Consider the following 17,087-nt stretch of genomic DNA (forward strand, 5'->3'; position numbering starts at 1 on the left):
TACAGCAAACTTTTCATCATACTTTTTTAAAGTAAAATGTTAAATTTCCGTAGACATAAAAATGTATTTGCATGTTATTTACTTTTGTATTAATCACTTTTTACTGCAGCTTTATCGTTAACTTTGCTATCCGATGTTGTTTTTGTTGTACGATATGTTTTAAAGTCTGTTTTACCTTCTGAATTGCTTCACGATGTACCAACCTGCTGTAATCTAAAAGTCACTAATACTGATGCAGAAGTTGATGAACTTGAGAGAATCGCTCTCGATTACTACAAGAGGACGGGGACAATAATTTATAAAACGACAAAACATTTAACTTTACTGTAAATAAGGACGTTCTGTTCTTTATGCCCACTGAACAGATGCGCATTCTAAAATTCTCCTAAGCGGCATTTACACGTGCTAGGCATTTCATCTTAGAATTAAAATAGTTGGTCAAAGTTTTTTAAAATCTCATTGAAAACGAAATAACATATACTTAAAGACTGTTTAAAAATCGCTGTGTTTATCTTATTATTATTACTTGAAACTACCAAATTGGTTATTCTTCTTGGGCAGTAAATCGTTATACGTAGAGAACTGTGATATGAGACATCAGAAAGACATACCCAATTGAGTTGGAGGAGAGCTGTTGAGGCTGCACCGTTGCGACCGATCCTCCGTCAAATACAGCCGACATCATTGACAGTTTTAACAATCAAAATGTAATATTCTAAAAAAAGAATAGTCCGTAAAAATAATAAGGCGTTCTTATGCATAAACACAATATAACTACAAACACGAATCAGACGTATAATTAGGAATAAAGTCAATAAATCTTCATTGGAATTCAAACCGCTTCCCTTCCCGAAAACTGAACCACAGTGAGTGCAACGCACAAATCCTTCCCTGTAGAAAACCCGATAGCTCTGTCTAAGGTGCCTTCAAACAATCACCCAAGCACGAAGTCTTTATATTTCCCCTAATTAAAACAAAAAACACAACTTTTCATATATAGTCAATATATAAACAAAGAACAAATATTTCTGTAGTTAAAATTTAACTATGAATCGGTCATTGATCATTTTATTTTAATATATCACATTCGGCGCCTGTAATGCAATGGGGCTGTGACTGAACTAAGTTAATAGAAAAGAGCGGGTTTGCCTAATCTGTGAAATTCATTTCATAAAAATATCTGAGTATAAAAATGTACATAGTGTAAATCTCAGGCTGTGATAAAAACTAATATTGTGCATGTTAAAAGTAATGTTTTAGTTTTGACTATTTTTCAAACATCATTTGAAAAACATTTCCTTTCAGATTCTATCAAGTTAAAGGCTTTTAAATCGTTTAACGGGTGTAAGCCTTTAAACTGACAAATGTATTTAAAAAAAAATGTTCATATAGTTATCTTTTCTAACTTAATGTTTATATCTCTATTTTTTTACATAATGCTAATATGGACTAATTGTTTTCTTGCATTATTCGCCCATTTATCGATATATTTTCCAGACTGTTTATCCAGTTCATAGGGAGCACATGTCCATCCTAGCAACCCATCAGTCTACAGCCAGGCACACTTACACATACTCACGCTCAATCATACTGGCACAATTTGGATTTGACATTCAAACTAACATGAACAACTTCCAGAAGTGGAAGACATGAGTGTCCCTGAAAAAGTCCACACAGACACGAAAAGAACATTCAAACTCCACACTAGCAGGAATTCAGAGTTGATAGGTAGTTTGCACATTATTATAGTATTTACCATGTATATATGTAAAGTTACCAGACAGCTGGGCAACTGCAGCAGATGTAGTAAGGGTGACAGCAAGAAGGGTGCTTGGCATGACATCTGGACAGAGGAAGGAGGAAAAGGAAACCTGGTGGTGGAATGGGGAAGTACAGGAGAGTATACAGAGGAAGAGGATGGCAAAGAAGAAGTGGGTTAGCTCACTGCACAATAAAGTTTTTGCTTCTTGAACACTGTTGGATGTTTCTTATAGAATTTTGGGCGCTGATCACGAATATCACATAAAAATTTACCCATCATGTACCATTTCAGAGTTTTGTCATGATTTATTCTTATACAGTATTTGTATCCAAACATTTTCACTCCCATAAGTGATTTATCAACAACGGTTTGTGCAGCCTGGGCATGTCCAGGAATGGAATCAGGCCAGGTTGGAAGCTGTTCTGTGGAAGTTGACATCCTGGGCATGCCTGGGCAGGTATGAACGAGCTTGACGCTGTCTCAGCATGCTATAAAGGTGGCTTGCATACACCGATCCTGCTCATTTGGTTAATATAGATAGTCAGTGTGTATGCATAGTATCAGTATAGTAAAGTATAGTATCTGTAGCAATATAACAGAAAGTAAGCTTGATGCTATAGACGTTTTGGTGTTGGGCGATATGTCTCGTCAATGTCGTATCAGCCGCAATGCATTCTGCTATATCTGTGGCGAATATACACTTGCACCTCAGAGATGTTGGATGACTGCTCTTGTGAAGAAAGCTTATCATCTGTATTTCGGCTGCAAAATTGGTGATCAAGACAAGGAATGGGCGCCTCATATTTGCTGTGCGACATGTGCGGTCAGTCTAAGAGCCTGGCTCAGAGGCACTCGAAAGCAGATGCCATTTGCTGTTCCGATGATATGGCAAGAACAGAAAGACCATGTGACGAACTGTTACTTCTGTTTGACTAATGTGTCTGGTTTCTCTGCCAAAAACAAGAGGTCAATTGAATATCCTAATCTGCCTTCAGCAATGAAACCCATGCCACCTGACGACAGTCTTCCAATTCTGAAACCACCAGAGGATTGGACCTTAGATGAACCAAATGAAGAAACCGCAATGCAGCGTACTGACAGTGACATTGACCTGGCGATCCACATCTGATAACACAGTCCGAATTGAACAATTTGGTCAGAGATTTGGGTCTGTCAGAATCAAAAGCCGAGCTGCTGGGTTTGAGACTGCAGGAATGGTGTTTGCTGTCACCAGGTATGAAAATTTCAGTGTTTCGAGACTGACATCATGATATAACCACATTTTTTGCACAAGTCGACAGTCTCTGTTTCTTTTGTGACATTAAAGGATTGTTCTCGGCCTTGGGTTGTGGCGTCTCTTCATTGATTCATCAATTTTAATCCTGAAAGCTGTTCTGCTACACAATGGCAACATTTATTCTTCAGTACCTGTTGGCTATGCAGCACACATGAAAGAAACGTATGAGAATATGGAACTGTTGCTGAAGCACGTCCAGTATTGCAGGTACAACTGGGATATCTGTGGAGATCTTAAAGTTGTTGCTGATTTACTAGGACTGCAGCTCGACTATACAAAGTACTGTTGTTTCATCTGTGAATGGGACAGCCGTGCCAAAGAGTTGCAATATTCTCGACAGAACTGGCCACTCCGTAAAAAGTTCCAGGACAGAAAAATGTGGCACATGAATCGCTTGTCAACCCGGCAAAGATATTTTTGCCTCCTCTTCACATAAAACTGGGACTCATGAAGAATTTTGTGAAAGCACTGAACAAGGAAGGTGAAGGTTTTCATTATTTAAGACAGATGTTCCGCAGAATAACTGACGCCAAGATCAAACACAGCATGTTATGAGTGACAAGTGGTTTGAAGATCTATAAGTTAGGCCAGAAAAAATAGTCTGGAAAGCCTTCAAAGACGTTGTTAACAATTTTCTGGGCAATTACAGAGCCCAAAACTACATTCAGCTGGTAGACAAACTTCTCAAAGCATACAAGACAATGAAGTGCAACATGTCACTCAAGATTCATTTCCTCCACTCACACTTGGACTTCTTCCCCGCAAGCACAGTGAAAGGTTTCACCAGGATATTGCTACAATGAAGAAATGATACCAGGGCAACTGGAATCCGTCAATGCTTGCTGCCTACTGTTGGACACTGCAATGTGATGCACCAGACACTGAATACAAAAGAAAATCAGGAGCAAAACACTTTTAATTCTGTTGAATTTAATAGCTTATGCGAAACATAAACGTGACTAAATACGTTTTTGTCAGTAAACATATAAATGTCTATTTCTCAGAGTTGCTACGTGATGCAGTAAAACCAAAACTATATTTGTGCATACCCAGTAGGTACCTGTCACAATCAGCAAAAACTTTTCAGGAAGCAAGATGTTTCAAAAAAATTGTTGTGCATTATATTCAGAGAGATGCAGAAAGTAGACAAGAGTACAAGGAGATAAGGTGCAAGGTGAAGAGAGAGGTGGCAAAGGCTAAAGAAAAAGCATATAATAAGTTGTATGAGATGTTGGACACTAAGGAGGGAGAAAAGGACCTGTACCGATTGGCCAGACAGAGGGACCGAGCTGGAAAAGATGTGCAGCAGGTTAGGGTAATAAAGGATAAAGATGGAAATATACTTACAAGCGAGGAGAGTGCGTTGAGCAGATGGAAAGAATACTTTGAGAAGCTTATGAATGAAGAGAATGAGAGAGAAGAGGTTGGATGATGTGGAGATAGTGAATCAGGAAGTGCAACAGATTAGCGAGGAGGAAGTAAGGACAGCTATGAAGAGGATGAAGAATGGAAAAGCCGTTGGTCCAGATGACATACCTGTGGAAGCATGGAGGTGTTTAGGAGAGATGTCAGTGGAGTTTTTAACCAGATTGTTTAATGGAATCTTGGAAAGTGAGAGGATGCCTGAGGAGTGGAGAAGAAGTGTATCGGTGCCGATATTTAAGAATAAGGGAGATGTGCAGGACTGTAGTAACTACAGGGGGATAAAATTGATGAGCCACAGCATGAAGTTATGACAAAGAGTAGTGGAAGCTAGGTTAAGAAGTGAGGTGATGATTAGTGAGCAGCAGTATGGTTTCATGCCAACAAAGAGCACCACAGATGCTATGTTTGTTCTGAGGGTGTTGATAGAGAAGTATAGAGAAGGCCAGAAGGAGTTGCATTGCGTCTTTGTGGACCTGGAGAAAGCATATGACAGGGTGCCTCAAGAGGAGTTGTGGTATTGTATGAGGAAGTCAGGAGTGGCAGAGAAGTATGTAAGAGTTGTACAGGATATGTACGAAGGAAGTGTGACAGTGGTGAGGTCTGTGGTAGGAGTGACAGATGCATTCAAGGTGGAGGTGGGATTACATCAGGGATCGGTTCTGAGCCCTTTCTTATTTGCAATGGTGATGGACAGGTTGACAGACAAGATTAGACAGGAGTCCCTGTGGACTATGATGTTTGGTGATGACATTGTGATCTGTAGCGATAGTAGGGAGCAGGTTGAGGAGACCCTGGAGAGGTGGAGATATGCTCTAGAGAGGAGAGGAATGAAGGTCAGTAGGAACAAGACAGAATACATGTGTGTAAATGAGAGAGAGGTCAGTGGAATGGTGAGGATACAAGGAGTAGAGCTGGCGAAGGTGGATGAGTTTAAATACTTGGGATCAACAGTACAGAGTAATGGGGATTGTGGAAGAGAGGTGAAAAAGGGAGTGCAGGCAGGGTGGAATGGGTGGAGAAGAGTGTCAGGAGTGATTTGTGACAGACGGATATCAGCAAGAGTGAAAGGAAGGTGTACAGGACGGTAGTGAGACCAGCTATGTTATATGGGTTGGAGGACGGTGGCACTGACCAGAAAGCAGGAGACAGAGATGGACGTGGCAGACTTAAAGATGCTAAGATTTGCATTGGGTGTGACGAGGATGGACAGGATTATAAATGAGTACATTAAAGGATCAGCTCAGGTTGGACGGTGAGAGAGAGTCAGAGAGGCGAGATTGCGTTGTTTTGGACATGTGCAGAGGAGAGATGATGAGTATATTGGGAGAAGGATGCTAAGGATAGAGCTGCCAGGCAAGAGAAAAAGAGGAAGGCCTAAGAGAAGGTTTATGGATGTGGTGAGAGAGGACATGCAGGTGATGGGTGTAACAGAACAAGATGCAGAGGACAGAAAGATATGGAAGAAGATGATCCGCTGTGGCAACCCCTAATGGGAGCAGCCGAAAGAAGAAGAAGAAGATAAGTAACGTTATATACATAATTTATGCATATTGAAATCTGCACCTGTAAAGTTTTTGCAATAATAGCAAACCTCAGGACATATTACTGCAATTTCCCTTATGGAGGTTGGCTAGATGAGGAAAGCAGAACTTACTCTAAGGCTTGGTGATTAAATACTTTAATTTTTATCCATCCACTTTTTCAAGCAGAGGACCATGAACGTCAGATCCTGTCTCAGCATCAACAGGCTCAAGAGAGGAACAAACATTGGATGACTTTCTGCATTACAGAAGATCCTGCCATGTACAGGGAAATTGCTTTGTAAAATGATTAAATATTCTTAAATTCAACCACTTTGAAAAATATGCAACAGAGGAAATGACAATGTTCCATTGTACTTTAATTAAAATGTTGTATTTAAACCAATGTGCTACACTGTAAAATTGTCAGTAAAATTAATGATAAAAATACTGAAAATGGTGAAAGTAAAATACATTTTCTGAAAAAAAGGAAATTTACAGTATGATCTACTGAAAATTATCTGTATATTTTAAATAATACATTTCACTATTGTTTACAGCCAAGACACAGAGAGAGAGAGAGGGGGAAACTGAGTAATCAAGACAAGCAGCATTTTTTTTCCAAAAGCAGTGCTATCTGAACTTTGAGTACTGAATCAAAAGGGGAATATGGGCTTGTAGGCAGTGCCAAAATAAGACTCAATCCAAAAGCAGAAACCTTGAAATGAAATTGCCTGGTAACCTATGTTTCTCATGCCAGAGAAAAGGTCCATCTTTTGTAAGAGCAAATTGCAAACAATTACTGAATATGTAGCCTCCGTCTTCAATAAGACGGACCCAAAACCAGTTGACCACAGTCTGCCACTTCTATACCCACACACAAGATATATTCCCTAGTAAAAAAACTCTCATATATATCTGCCCATAACCATTTAATGCATATATATCACATTGACACTTTATTTATTGAGTACATTTGCTGCTCACTACAACAATACCTTTAACAAGGGATGTTATGGTCAATAATTGGTTTTAGTTTGAATCTTCGTTAAGATGACAAGAGTGTAATTATGATATTGCTGTTTTTAAACATTGTCTTTTATTGTTTGGGTCTTTTTGTGCAAAATTTTCTTTTTTATCTAAAGTGGTGTAACAAATATCCTGGATCAAAAACAAAGCTTAACTACTCACAGGAAAAGCTCAGCACATCTTCAAAACTTTTATCTGTAACAAAGTGCAAGAGTACATTAGAGAAACAGGAAGAAATGGTTTTTCTTTTCAGTAAAACAGACGAACTAAACAAAATAAAGAAAGAAAGGAAAAAAAATGCATATCAACTATATGGGTAAGTTTTAAACGTGTGTCTTACGTTTTATGATTATATAGGAAAACAGCTTTAACAGGGCCATCCTCCTCTTTCTGTTTCCTTGTTTTTTGTGCTTCTTTTAATATTAGCAGAAAAGTGTTGTATCATTCTCTCTATTTCCAGAAATGTACCGGTACTTTGTATACCTTGTCTAACATTTCATCATCTTCCATCCTTTTATTTTTGATTGCATTTTCTTTTATTTCTATTTTTATTTAAAATACCCTTTCATCCTCTGAACTTTTCTTTCAGTATCTTCTTTTATTTTTAAAGAGTTGTAAGATCTATTTTCTCCACTACTTTAACTCTTGCTTATCTTTTATTCAATTTGATTCCATTTACTTTTATATAGTGCATTCCCAGTTTACAACCATTTACTGTAGTTCCTTACAGATTTGCAAATATAATATAGTTAAAATAATATTCAATTAAAAAACATAAACAGGTTGCAATAAAACACAGAAACACCATGCAATAACGCCTATTGTTCCAGTTTTGGGTGTCTTCTAGTAGATTGGGGTTTGAGAAAACTGACTTTAAGAGTCTAGGAAACTGTATGTTATTAGTACAGCAAATGAAGCTAAGCTTGAAGGATAACAATATCTGGTGCCTGTGGCAAGAAACAACATGGAAGACTACCTCTTGGATAAAATGTTGCCTTTTAAGTAAATATTTCATAAAAATAACAGTAAAAATGTCTGTCATGCATAGATAGGCAAGAACAAATTTCACACAAGGGAATACTTCTACTACTGCTACTATTACAATTACTACTACTACTACGATTACTGACTAGGATGAATTTTTCAAACTGGCTAGTATTATGTTAGGATTGGATTTTGCTTATTCAGTATAACATTTCATTATATAATGCAAAAATTTTGTAAGGAGCAGCATTCATATATTTTATAGTCCTATGTGATCCTAAAAAAGTCAGGTTACACATATTAATTTTCCTCTGCTCACATTTACAATATTGCTTACATTTACAACACTGACAAAACAATATCTCATAATTAAAATGTGCTGGCTTTTTTGTTTCGGTAAAGTCACTTTACTGCTAAGTAGTTGTTGTATTTTGTCTTCAAACATAATCTCTTTGTTTCTAAAATACTAACATATATTCTCTGTACCATAAAATAAAAGTCTGCCTGAATGCTATCAAAGCAAAAGATTAACTAATAAAACATAAAAACAACATGCAGTAAAATACATACTGTATATACCTTAAAATATGCATATTCATACAGTCCATGTTTTTCTTATAATGGATAATTGTGAAATAATACAAGTAAATATTAGAGACAAACATGGCAAGGAGTGATAAGAAGAGAAAAATAATGGTAATAATAATAGCCAGTTACAACAACTGCATAAATTATAAAACATCACTAGCAGATCTTAAATGAATAAGCTATGCTAAAAAGGTAAGTCTTCAGATGTGATTTACAGTATATACAGTGATCAATCCAGAGTTTGGGAAGCTATTATGATTTATAGAAATTATTCTAGTTTCATATAGTAAAGTGGGATTAATTAATTTAGGACTATACACACCAAAAGGAGGATTTTAAAATTGAGTCTTAAGAATTGGAGCTGTATATGGTCATATTTTCTAGCTCTGTTCTTGTCTCTGTATTTTATATTAGTTTTAGAGTAGTAAAGAGCAACTCTGGTAACACTGGCAGTAAAAAATTCCAATTCTGCTTGATACAAATGATTAAATTCGGGTTTTTTTTTGTATCTGCATATTTTAAAATCACCCTAGTTTTGCAGTGCTTCTAAGACTGAAAAAGTAAAAGTAGAAAGTGTGACAACTGAATGTAGCCTGAGCCAGTTAAGAGAGATCAGTGATTGGTTTCAAAGTATTTTGGTGCAGATGGAGGCTCAACTGCAGCCATTAAAGTAAAGTGTGGCTTCTCTTAGAAGTTTTTTAAATGTAAGTTGGCTTTGGCCTGCAGTTTTAAAAGGATTCTTATTCTTTTTGTTTCCCTAGTGGAGCTGCCTTGGCAAGATTATAATTAGACTGTTACCATCATCGTAAGGTACATGTTTTGTTGGCAGTTTAAATTGAAACTTATAGGTTGCAAAACTATCTTAAATGATAATTGGATTATGCAAAACACCTTTTTTCCTTTAAAGAAACATTAAATGCAATAACCAAAATAACTAAAGCCTGCTAATACAGCCCAATTTCTGTGTGTTTTCTGAAATGTTACCACTCATGGGTAATGTTTTAATACTGTTTTGTAAACAGACATTGCTATAAATAATAAAACACATTCTCATTTTGTTCACTGTTTTGTGTCCATACCCTCTATATTTTCCTCTCCCCAGTTCTGGATCCTCTCTTGTGTTTCCAGGCTTCTTTGTATAGATCTGGTAGTGAAGATTCCATTCAATGCTAACGGGGGGTTGGGGGTGTGTGAAGGTGCCATTTAAACCTTTGCCTAGGACAGAACATTTGCTAGAGCTGGCACTGGGGGGAGATTTAGTTATGGCATTGTGGTGGGCAAATAGGTGAGTTACCCTATTAGATACACAGATATAACATATATGCCATTCAGCCAAAGGAGCCTGCAAATCCTATTTGCCTAATTTCTCCAAAATAACATTAAGTCCCTGAATTAATACTCTCTTATCACACTTCTTGATCATTTTCCCATCTGTGCATTTCTGTTTTCTTATTAAATAATTTATTCGAAACTAACAGCCTGAATCCACAATATTCCATTCTTAATTTTAAACACATCTCCATTTGCTTAAGATGAAAATGCTGATTAGCTCTGAAAGGACTTTATGTTTGTTTTTTCATGACTGTTTTGCACTATGTATTATTCCTTATGGATATCTCTCCTGTCATTTAATAAGTACACCGTTTTTACTGATTTCTAGGTAATTTGATGTTGTTTCTAGGTGTAAAGCCATGTCGGTACTTTCCTATCACAATACATATATAATAGCCCACCTAGTGGTGTCATTAGGAGGGCTTTTGCCTCTGATCTTCACAAGTGTAGTCCTTTCCTTCCACCTGTTCTGCATAACATGCAAGGATGATTGCACAACAACCCATGGGATCATCCCCACCCCGTCTTTTTAATTGCATGAAAACCCAAGTGCAAAAGCTATCCTAAGTGCTAACGCTAGTAACGCCCCAGAGCTCACTCATTGTTATGTTTGACATTGTGCCTTCTTAAATGTTATAGAAAACTAACACATCTATTAGAGAACATTTCATTTTGCAGTACAGTTTTATCCTCAAAGCTAGAAGCATTATTAATTATAATATTTAAAGATAACTTTTGCTTTTAAGTTATTTGTTCGTAAACATAAAGCATAAGTAAAAAAATTAAATAAAATATTCCAAAAATGTAAATGAATTTCTTGATTAATTAAAGCTTTATGAATTTATCTGTAAATGCATTTTTCGATGAAGCATTGGCGTGTTGGATGGGCTATATCGCCGAGCAATAGATGGCGCTCAAAATAATGTCATGCTTACTACTGCGTCCACTCTTGTCAGCGTCGTCTCCTTGTTGACCTATAAAAGCGCAGGAACGGCGCCCCTCTGCCTTTTTCATTCGGGATAGAAGGTTAGGAGTGTGTTCTTGTGGGTATTGAATAAGTGGTCGCCTATCTAAGGTACACTGTACTTGGTATTTGTTGATTTATTAACTGATTTACGAATGTTTTTCTTCGTGTTTATTTTTTTATTTAGTGGAAAATGAGAAAATATTGGTTTAACTCATGCTTACGAACGTTTTAACACAATTGTATTATCGGATAGTGGGGGTTGGGCATAGTGGCTTATTCATGATTAATTTCTGTGAAAATATTGATGCTATCGGGACATTCCCGACAGTTTTAAGCAACTGTCATTTGTGGCTCCACAGTATATGCAATCAGATTCGCGGTAGACTCCTCCATTTCTTGGCATGCATGTTGCTGTTGCCGTGCTCATGCGTGTTATGTACGGAGGGACAGAAAGTGGCAGTGCAATGTCTTCGGTACCAGCGAGCAGTTCAGTCTCCTGGTCCTATCCTCAATCACTGGCACAAATGGGGTTTCACTAAAAATTAAGATTTTACGGTAGATTTTGTAATCGTCGCGAGATACAGAGAGCACATTTTAAACGTAAAAGTATTTATGTACTATACGAAACGAACACTTGATATACTTTTTTGTATTGTAAATCTGTTATAAATGCACGGTTTGAAGTTAGTGGCACAAGCTGTATAAATGTGGTCCGCTACCGTATTTAATGTTGAAAATGCGTTCACGGGAAACCTCGCTTTTGTGTCCCGGGGCACGTGAACACTTCAGTTTTTGCACTTAGGTTTTAAGGGCTTATTTTTTGCGGTTACGAAGAAGTTGGATTTTATCTAGGACATTTGATCAGGAGTAATTTGATTGAAGCGGTACTGTATCCATTTTGGTGTTTTTGTCTTCAGTGTTTAAAGCGAGTACAGTAGTTTAGTAAGTTTATCACGCTCTAGCAGTGTTTGTTAAAGGGTAACTAACATTATGTTTAACCGGTTTTAGTACTGCTTTAGATATACATCTAGAGGTAGGTATGGGTTGATGAGGTTTTTTTTTTTTTTTGTAACGATATAGTTTAACATTCAATATTCTACTTGACCGACAGATGTCCTCATTGACCCCTGACAACTTAAGATTGATGCATTTTTAAGTCCTGAACACTGAAGGGTTCATAGCAAATTATTATAACGGGATGCTATGTTCACTAAACGATTTTCTAGACTTTTCCATGTGGGAGAATATAGCTTTGCTTTCTCAGTGAACCAGTTTTGGGTTTCATCTTTCATGGGGTAGAGTTCCTGTTAGTTTTGATTTTATGCATTCTTGCCCTGTGCCTTAACTGTCCATAACTAGACTTGTGATATTTAAGTCTGAAGTGTATGTTTGGATTTGGAGCTGAATGCCACTTGTGAATTTCATAATTGTAGTAGCCTGAATTATTTATTTGTTTTTTTTGTCCGCTAACAGCATGGAAGGGGTACAAGCTACGTCTTTCACTCAAGGTACATTTCGATTAATGGAAACTTGATCCACGTTAAGTCCAAACAGGAACTCTCTTGATGCTATGAACAAGGAGATGCAATATAGTGTTAAAGTGACTTCAAGTAATTAGTTCAAGTCTGCATCAGAAACCACATGTAGTGAGAATCGGCTCTATTAATTGCTCCTGTTTGTCAGGTGAGTATCTTCACTACATAACCAATTCACAACTAGTGTCTTGTATTTTTGGGTGTTGGTAGTTTTAAAGGAGTACTGAATGCCCCCCCCCCCTCCTTTTTTTTTTTTTTTGGTAGTGAAGGCCAAGAACTTTTTAATCCCATGTTAAGATTTAGTGGGATTCGGTGTCATCCCAGCTTTTGAGCAACATAACTGCAAGATGTCCATGAAAAAACTGATCATGTATGCTGTAATCTAAATATCAGTTATATTCAACATCCCACAAATTGTCTAGAATACTGTTTTGTAAAACATTTCAAGTAGTGATTTTTTGATTGCTTTAATAGTGTTTGCTACACTGACACCCACTGTATGAGAAATCCTCTTAATGCCATGTTTAAGGAGAATTGAGATTATGGGCCATTACTACAGTGTTGTAACATTTGTGATGTATTCCTTATTTCAGAGATGTTCTGTGTTGCTATGAAATCTTTTTCCAAGATAGGATTTTACTAATTTTTTTTCTCCCCACTTTTCCCATCAACAGGAAGCTGAAGCTTGTTTGCTGCAGTTGGTAAAACAAGCTCCACTGGGCAGAGTTGTAAGAGTGTACAGGTGTCATGGTGTGCGCATGTTAAATGTTGCATGAAGCTTCTACAGTTATGAAAAGACAACAACCTGTGGAAGATGAGATCTATATGTGATGGATATAGGAGGAAACTGAGGCTCCTAAAATAAAGCCACTATCAACCAATAATACTTTATAATCAAATGTTTACAAAATTTCATTTTTTTTCATGTAACTTAAATTGGTTGTACTATTAAATACTCAGAATCTGTCCGAGTCTGCTACTCAAAGTATGGAAGAATAAAAGTGAATCTTTCCAATGACGATCGTGCCTGTTAGAGCAACTAGAGCAGCTAATGAGACATGAGCAGATTGGAATGTCATTACTCAATGTTTACTGTTGCAAGTGTTCAATAAACTTATTTAAAATACTTATTTTTTTTTTTTTGTATCCATTACTCTAGTTTGTAGTGATAGCCTAGAGAATTTTACAGCTGGGCTGGTGAATTGACTTTCGGCTTATTTCTACTCTCACCTCACCCCCACTTCCTTGACTTTAAATCTAACTGCATGCTTCTAATATATTGTATTGAACATGTGAAGCACAATAGTAGCCAATAAATAAGCCATGATGTGGAATAATACCTGGCTAGTGAATGGCAAGGTCATTTTAAGCAAAAATTATTGCACGTAAGGATTTCTGAAAGATATTTTAAGCATATTGTGAGTATTTGACTGCCTACCCGACTATTGGATTATTTGATGAGCAATTCATTTTACTGTTTAAATTCAGGTTCTCTAGGAAGCCCAATGTGGCAGGAATTCTGTTCCCTATAAGAGAGGGAGATTTTTTTTTTGTCATCACTACAAACAGTTGGATGACAAACTAGTGAATTAGGATGTGGGGTTATTTTAAAGCTCGTAATGAATCTTTGTACTGCTACTGTATGAGGATAACTGGCAACTTCAGTAGTACTGTGGAATTCTGAACAGGCAGTAGTTAACGATTTCCATTCCTTTTAGTAGCTTAAAAGCAGTAGGAAATTTGTGAAGGATTTTTGTTTCATAGCCCACCTGGGGATGCCAAATTAGTGTAAGAAATGTGTGTATATATAAGTGAGACTGATCAGTTTTGCTGTTGGCAGTTCCAGTAATTGTTTTAAATTCCACTTTTTTCATATTTCTCTGTAGGAGTAGCTTCAAGCCATCTTGCATCAAGGTAACTGAAGTACACTTGTTTTCAATAAATGGATTGATGCAATTTATTGATAAATGCCATCAGAAATAACTACATAGCACAATGCTGTGTGCTGGTTAGAGTTCTAATAGCAAGCCCTCAAGGATGTGTTCCAATAGAGCTCTTGCGTTGGAGTGCACATGTGTTTGCTACAAAGTTGTTTGTCCATAATATGGTGTGATGCCAGGCTCATTTTCTAGCACAAGAGTGCAGGTAGTTTTTTTTTAAAAACTTAAGTAATGTTGCTGCTCACAGGAGTTTAGGTCGGGGCTTAGCAATGTGGATCCTGGAGATTGGGCATCCAGCTCCAAGGCTCTGGAGAGTAGATTTTTGTTCTGCAGTGAATGCAAGCTTAGAAATCCAAAGAGTTGGCTTGTTTGCACTCTGGCTCCTCAGAGACAGAAAAGAATTCAACTAGTTTTGAAGAAAGGTGCAAGTTTTGGTGATTTGATTGAAATCCCGTCCAGATAGGGACTGGTTCTGTGTTTATTGAAGTGTTGGTTTGTCCATCTCATCCAGCCAGAATTTAATGTGTAAGCCTAAAATGAAAGCCCATCTTGGGGCTACTTTTGTCTGAAGAAGTCTCTGCAGAGGTGTTTGAAGGTGTAAATCAGATGAGCATTGTCAGATGTACAGAGCTACAGTTCAGCCATTCACTATGGAAAGCAGGTGGTGGTGTAAATGGCTTTCTGCATGCCTGATAAAAATCCAAGTAAAATGAGTTTGTTGTAAAAAGCAAGTGTAGAACCAGTTTTGTTTTAAACTTCAACACCTGCTGTGGCTGCGTGATTTTCTTCCAACCAACTTCTGTTTTTAATTGGACTGCCCAGTTAAATGAACTGTTTCCCAGTTTCTATGTTTTGGAGTCAATGTAGAAATTGAACTAAGTGTTGGTAGTTATGAAAATGACTGAACAGTTCTTTTTGCATAATGTAGTGTTTTTAAGATTTTATCCCGATTTTCATTCTGCTTTAGTAATTAATGGGCCACACTGAATGTGTTGCAGCCTTTAGTCATTCAGTGTTAACCTGGGGCTCTGCTTGTTTTTAATTGTCATTTTTGGGATACAATGAAGGAGGCAAACTACACAGAAAAATGGCAACATAAATGGAAAATAAGAGTTTAGCATTTAAAGCTACTGGAAAATGGAAATCTTTGTAAATGGCAAGCCTGTAGAGGGCTGCAAGTTTTCAGCTATTAGTAGTTTTGTATTGGGCACAGATAAAATTCAGTTACTGGGTTTGTTATATGAATATCAACAGTCAAGTAATTTAAGATTGCATCACAATTTTGATTTTATAGAAATCCATCAAATTAGAATATTTTAGAATTATCCCATTTTTAAGTAAAGGCATAGTGAGTTTTACCAGCACATACTTACAAAAGACCTTTAGTAGAATGACGAGTCAAAACAATAGTGCCCTAATCAACATAAAAGTTGTCATTTTTTCCAAGTCATTTTCTCACCATGAATTTGCATTCTGAAGTGAAGACACTTTGTTTTATTGTATAAAAGTATGCAAATTTTAAACTCAAAAGAATGAGAATGGTACTTTTGAAAATGGGCTTCAAGGTGCATGGGACCAAATGTGAAAACAAAAGCTTTAATATGGATGCTTTGAAGCAGCAAAGCTGTTTGTTTAAGCAAATATGCTCTATATGGATGCTTTGAAGCAACAAAGCTGTTTAAGCAAATATGCTCTGTGTTTTGAGACATGTTTGTTATTAAAAAAGGAAATGAAGTATTAAGGACATCAGTGATCCTGATTCATGTATTTACTTTGTCTTCATATGTGGTGGCAGTAGGGTTAAATTTGAACTGGGAAGTCTTGTATTAAAGGCACTGTTTTCCCATAAACACCAAATTCTGAAGGAAGTTGCAATACTTTTCAAACAATTTATTCTATAGCATATTTTCATACAAAGGATGTAGCTCAGTGTTTTATATGTCAAAGTAGTTGCATGCAAAGAAAAACAAATTTAGGTAATAATGTACAAAAGGTAAATAATGCACACTCGTATAAGATGTATAATAAGTAGAATCCTTAAGTATAGATTTGTTTTTGTCAGGGTGATTGTTAAAAACAAAAAAAAAAAAATTTAAGCTGGGAAAAAAAATCTGCAGGGATTACAGGCCAAAACACAAGTTGGGGTATTTGCTTTCATTCAGACATCACAGGTGGCTGCACAGGATTTTGAGTGTTTGCTGGTGGTGGTGTAGAACACCACAGGAGAACCAGAGATGAGTATACAGTATTAATAATTTAATTCTGTGCATACCCAGGTTATTGAGAGTAGAACTAAATTGAACAGTAAATTTAAAAAAGTGGGATTTTAGGAGTTTCTTAAAATGCTCCACAGTAAATAGCCTGGAGTATCTCAATTGGTAAGGGATTCCAGATTTTTGGTGCATAATAGCAAAAGGCCTCCTGACAACAACTTTTAAGCTTGGCTCTTGGAATTATAAGCAGGCTGGTATTAGAAGATGCAAGGTTACATCTTGGAATATAGGGGGACAGGCACTCCAAAGATATAGGAAGGTGCAAGATTTTAGGATTTATACACCATTAGTAGTATTTAAATTTGGTTCTAACAGACATGGGTAACCAATGTAACAACACTAAAACTGGTGAGATGTGCTCAAATTTTGTTTTTCTGGTTAAGATTCTTGCTGTTGTGTTCTGAATTAACTGTAACTGAATTATGTCTTTCATAG

The 17,087-nt window shown here is 36.7% G+C and overlaps 2 protein-coding genes, 1 long non-coding RNA gene and 1 other non-coding gene across 4 annotated transcripts in view; 2 read left to right on the forward strand and 2 right to left on the reverse strand.

The window, feature by feature from the left end:
* LOC114658016 (neutral alpha-glucosidase AB-like) overlaps nucleotides 1-914 on the reverse strand; it is a 204,196-nt gene extending 203,282 nt beyond the window's left edge. Inside the window, exon 1 of the mRNA XM_028810047.2 lies at nucleotides 612-914. Coding sequence (XP_028665880.1) covers nucleotides 612-685 — 74 coding nt within the window. The 5' untranslated portion in view covers nucleotides 686-914. The remainder of the gene's footprint in view (nucleotides 1-611) is intronic.
* The window catches only part of LOC114658053 (bcl2-associated agonist of cell death-like), a 695,521-nt gene that overhangs the window by 637,880 nt on the left and 40,554 nt on the right, over nucleotides 1-17,087 (forward strand). The window lies entirely within an intron of this gene.
* Nucleotides 10,986-12,587, reverse strand: LOC127526728 (uncharacterized). The gene is made up of 2 exons (XR_007934164.1): nucleotides 12,376-12,587; nucleotides 10,986-11,017 (listed from the first exon to the last, which is right to left on the reverse strand). It is a non-coding gene; the product is annotated as an uncharacterized LOC127526728 (long non-coding RNA).
* On the forward strand, nucleotides 11,291-11,430 carry LOC114641321 (small nucleolar RNA SNORA57). The gene has a single exon (XR_003714304.1). It is a non-coding gene; the product is annotated as a small nucleolar RNA SNORA57 (small nucleolar RNA).

This window comes from Erpetoichthys calabaricus, chromosome 1, assembly GCF_900747795.2.
Source record: "Erpetoichthys calabaricus chromosome 1, fErpCal1.3, whole genome shotgun sequence".
In the NCBI taxonomy this organism is placed as follows: Eukaryota; Metazoa; Chordata; class Cladistia; order Polypteriformes; family Polypteridae; genus Erpetoichthys; species Erpetoichthys calabaricus.